A 5,000-nucleotide genomic window follows, 5' to 3' on the forward strand; every position below is an offset into this window, starting at 1 on the left:
GTCAGAGGTTTATATCAGGTGGGTGCTGATGAAAGCTGCCTCCATGCAGGTCACCTGACACAGATCAGCCAATAGGAAAATCCGATTGCAGTAGCGTGGTTTGAACCAGCAGAGGTCGCTGCACACTAACAATCAGAACCAGAGTTCATTATCAGGACGTCTGTAACTTGATGAGAGGTTACCTGTACGCGTGCACACCTGTTCACTACCTGTCCTGTGACGTAAAGCCAGAGTTGGTGTGAGTGTGATTAAAGGTGTTTCGCAGGGTTCGGGCTCGGAGTGAGACCTCCTCCTGCCTCACCTCCTCTCTGCTCACACGTCACAGGGAATTTCCAGTGAGGAAGGAAATCAACTTTCTGAACGAGACGAACTCTGTCACCTGCGGCTCGTGCGGATATAAACCCAGACTACTCACCTGGATTAAAGTAATTATCTTGTGTTAATTAGGCTGTAATGACGCGGGGCGTGGCGTCATGACGCAGTCCAGTTGAAGCCGCGGTTTGATGGAGCGGGGACGTGACCTGACGCGGAGCGGACCGAGCGCTGTCACTCACAGTTCATGTTGAGCCTGATTCACCTGACCGAGCTAACCAGGTAAGGACGGAGGTAACGAGTTCGCCTCATTTGCATAAATGTAACGGTGACCCGCGAACAGCAGCGCGAGCTTTGTTGTGCTGCTCACTTCCTCATTAGCCAGGTAACTCTGCGCGCGGCGCCGGAGAAACGGGAACTTCAGCTGTCAGCGAGCAGAACGCGCCTGACGTCGGTATCACCGGACACAGGTGGACCCCGCGGGGAATTCGGCTCATACGCAGCCGACATGAAGTCTCGGTTCCGGACGCAGTCAGACTTCTGACCCGCTGGTTGTGTTAGCGCAGCCACGTTTCTGTGGCGGACCCGCGGGCTGGAGCTCAGATTACCGCCTCATTTAAACTCTAATGTGGATTTAAAACCAGCCGAACTCGAGCCTGGACTCTCACGACTTCACGGTTTATTGATCCGTGTTCTGCGGTTCGACGTTTGAAGGTGAAACCCGGAGAAAAGTCCAAACTGACGGATTTTCAAACGCAGTTTCGCGCCGCTTCCTCCGGAACCTCCTGCTAACCCCGGACAGGTAGCGCTTTGTCCGGCTTGTTTTGTGCCGTCAGAGCGTCCGTGAGCCGGGCTGCTGCCGGTGAGTGTGTGAGGGCGAGCTGGTGTTCACGGTTCATGTGTTTGTTTGTTCAAACGGACGCGTTAACGGCACAAATCACACGAAACAGGCGGTCCGGTAAGTGCTAACTGTTAGCCGGGGAGCTAACAGGCGCGTTCATGTGTAACCGCTGCGTGGACGCGCAATGCCAAGCAGCAACAAGTGTCAGAGAATTATTAATAAATAAATAAATAAATAAAATTATTAATAAATAAATAAATAAATATTATTATAAATAAATAAAATATATTAATACATAAAAACTATAAAAAATAATAAAATATATATATCATAAGAAATAAATAAAATATCATTATAAATAAAACATATAAAAAAATATTATATATATTATATAAAAAAAATAATATTAAAAACAACATAAATTTGTATTAATAAATACATACATAAAATAATGATAATTAGAAAGACAAAGATTAATATTAAAATAATAAAATAAAGTATATTAATAATTAACAATAACAATGTAAATACATCACTAATGATGCACTGTGTCAGTTATTATCTTATTATTTAATTATAATGTTTACTGTCTTTAATCAGGTGATTTAGAGAGTTTTTAAATATTCTAATAAATACTGATAAATGTGTGTGACAGTGTGTGTCTCATTAACGTGTCCCTAACGTGTGTGAACCTTTGCAGACATCATGGCTGGAGACGACCACTACCTTCACACCTCCAACCAGGTAAGCTCACCTGCAGCTCTTCTTCTTCTGTGGTCACAACACACACATGTTGTTTCTCAGAGTTCAGGTAGTCTCAGTCTCAGTCTCAGAGTTCAGGTAGTCTCAGTCTCAGTCTCAGAGTTCAGGTAGTCTCAGTCTCAGAGACATTTCAGTCGGACTGTGGAGGTTGTGGATCCTCTGCATGAGGACTCAGCTTGTCTGTCTTCATTCAGCTCGTTAAGTCTCAGCTTGTTAGGACAGTGAGGACAGACCACACACACCTCAGACAGGTCAGTCATAGGCTCACCTGAACACACACACACACCGTCAGGAAGTGTTAATAAAGAGATAGCTGCAGTGATTAGTGTTTATTAATCAGCCGACTTCCTGTCTGACTTCAGAATAAGAGTTTAAAGTTTCTAAGAGAAAGGTGAAGTCATGTGATCATGTGTCAAAGTCAGGTAAACATGAACTCTCAGCTCCAGGACTGTGGGGGCGTGTCCACTGAATGTGTCAAAGCCACGCCCCCTTGGCAGAGCACAATATGCTAATTTTATGTTAATGATCTCGTATTAGCACTGTAACAGCAGTATTATTGTTGTTCAGCTCCACAACCTGTTCGTTAAGGCTGCTGTGCTATTAGCTATGCTAATTCTATGTTAATGTCCACCACATGACATCACACGGTCTCGTTTTAGGACCGCCCACAAAATCCTGGACTGACAGCTGGTGACAAACAGTCTGAACCTCTGGCTCCACGTCCGTCTTCATGTGTTTGTTGTGTTTGGAAAGAAATCGTGGACTTGCCTTCTCACGGACTTTAACTTCCTGTCTGACGTCCTCTTTCAGATTTTTGACAACATCATGATGGATCCGTCGTGGGAGTTTACACATTTTCCTGCGATGTCTCAGACGTCGTCCCTGCGGACAGGTGAGTCTCACCTTCACTGGTGACACACTGAGCTTCTGATCCAGACTCGTCATTGTAACTGACTGAACATGGCGCTGCCTTGATTCACGACACGACTCATTCAGTGACATGTCAGTGTTGTTCTTTATCGTCTCTCTCTGACGTTCTGGTTCCGTCGGTGCTCGCAGGTTGTTTCTAATGATTTGTCGCAGCGTTGTCTTTGAACATCAAACTGTCATGTTGTGATCAGAGCGTGATCGCCGACCTCTCCCTGCTCAGGTATGACGCTCTGAACTGGTTTGTTTTCCTGCACTCATTAGAGAAAGCAGCTCATCAAGTCTAGTGACAGAACTGCAGCTTTGATTCTGAGGGCTCGGTCCCGGTCCGGACGCGTTTCGAGTGTTTGTTGTCATATAAACCAGCTGAATCGAACTCGTTAGTGGTCTCATCATCAGCTCTCGTTAAAGTGTGATTGACAGCTCATTAATGATACAATGACAGCTGAGAGGAGGCAATCTGTTAGACGAATGACTGTTACATGAATGTAACGTTGGTGTAACGTTCATGTAACGTTGGTGTAACGTGTGGAAACCCGTGTGGCAGAGTGAAAGCTGAGTTTCATGACGTGTCTGTATCTGTGTGGCTGCTCTCACTTCCCCGTTAAAGACAGAAGGACGAGCAGGACGAGGGGAAGACCTCGCTCATTCACATGTGATTCATCCTCACTGACAGATGATATCACTGACTGCTCCAACAGCAGCTCAACCAGCTCCTGTTCTGGCACGACACCTCCGTTCTTCCCCGTAACGTCAGCTCCTGTTCTGGCACGACACCTCCGTTGTTCCCCGTAACGTCAGCTCCTGTTCTGGCACGACACCTCCGTTCTTCCCCGTAACGTCAGCTCCTGTTCTGGCACGACACCTCCTTTCTTCCCCGTAACGTCAGCTCCTGTTCTGGCACGACACCTCCGTTCTTCCCTGTAACGTCAGCTCCTGTTCAACGTGATGAACATGATCAGGGCTGACTAATGAGACGCTCAAGTCAGCGAGACGACGAGGTCAAAGACGAGACTCATCCCCACCTGGACAGGTGATGATCGCTGACCTCTGACCTCTGACTGTCTGTGGTTCAGATCCATGTGTGTCCGGGACGAGTTTAGCCTAGCTTAGCACAAAGACTGGAAACGGGGGGAAACTGCTAGCTTTGTTCGCCTGATTGACACAACGTGTCCGCTCACAGCTGATTGTGTTGCGTCATGTTTCATGTGTGTCTGTTTCAGTGGACGGACCGTACCTGCAGATCGTGGAGCAGCCCAAACAGGTAAAGATGTGAACAGTCTGATGTGAGAGGAAAAAATATAAAATATACAGACAGAAACATGACGCAGCGTTATACTGTGTGTAATTCAGGTGTGTGTGTGTGTGTGTCTCAGCGTGGCTTCAGGTTCAGGTACGGCTGTGAGGGTCCGTCTCACGGCGGTCTGCCAGGAGCCTCCAGTGAGAAGAACAGGAAGACGTACCCCACCATCAAGGTAACACTTCCTGTCTGCGACGTTTGATGCTCGTCAGAGTTCAGGGACACACACACACACATACACACTCACACACTCGCACTCACTCACACACACGCACACTCACTCACTCACACTCACACACATTCACTCACTCACACTCACACACATTCACTCACACTCACTCACTCACTCACTCACACTCACACACTCACTCACTCACACTCACACATACTCACACACACACACACTCACTCACTCTCACTCACACATACTGACACACACTCACTCACACACACTCACTCACACATACTCACACACACACTCACTCACTCACTCACACTCACACATACTCACACACACTCACTCACACTCACACATACTCACACACACTCACTCACTCACTCACACATACTCACACACACTCACACACACTCACTCACTCACTCACTCACACATACTCACACACACTCACACTCACACATACTCACTCACACACACTCTCTCACTCACACACACTCACTCTCTCACTCACACACACTCACATACTCACTCACACATACTCACACACACTCACACACACTCACACTCACACATACTCACTCACACACACTCACTCACACACACTCACTCTCTCACTCACACATACTCACATACTCACTCACACATACTCACATACTCACTCACACATACTCACACATACT

The 5,000-nt window shown here is 47.0% G+C and overlaps 1 protein-coding gene across 2 annotated transcripts in view; it reads left to right on the forward strand.

Annotated features, from left to right (window-relative positions):
- The first annotated feature begins 1,194 nt into the window (after positions 1 to 1,194).
- The window catches only part of nfkb1 (nuclear factor of kappa light polypeptide gene enhancer in B-cells 1), a 25,878-nt gene continuing 22,072 nt past the window's right edge, over positions 1,195 to 5,000 (forward strand). For both annotated transcript variants that reach the window (XM_027280560.1, XM_027280563.1), the window contains exons 1-5: positions 1,195 to 1,270; positions 1,854 to 1,897; positions 2,726 to 2,807; positions 4,066 to 4,106; positions 4,219 to 4,317. In XM_027280560.1, coding sequence (XP_027136361.1) covers positions 1,210 to 1,270; positions 1,854 to 1,897; positions 2,726 to 2,807; positions 4,066 to 4,106; positions 4,219 to 4,317 — 327 coding nt within the window. In that variant the 5' untranslated portion in view covers positions 1,195 to 1,209. The remainder of the gene's footprint in view (positions 1,271 to 1,853; positions 1,898 to 2,725; positions 2,808 to 4,065; positions 4,107 to 4,218; positions 4,318 to 5,000) is intronic.

Source organism: Larimichthys crocea, chromosome I (assembly GCF_000972845.2).
Source record: "Larimichthys crocea isolate SSNF chromosome I, L_crocea_2.0, whole genome shotgun sequence".
Classification (NCBI taxonomy): domain Eukaryota; kingdom Metazoa; phylum Chordata; class Actinopteri; family Sciaenidae; genus Larimichthys; species Larimichthys crocea.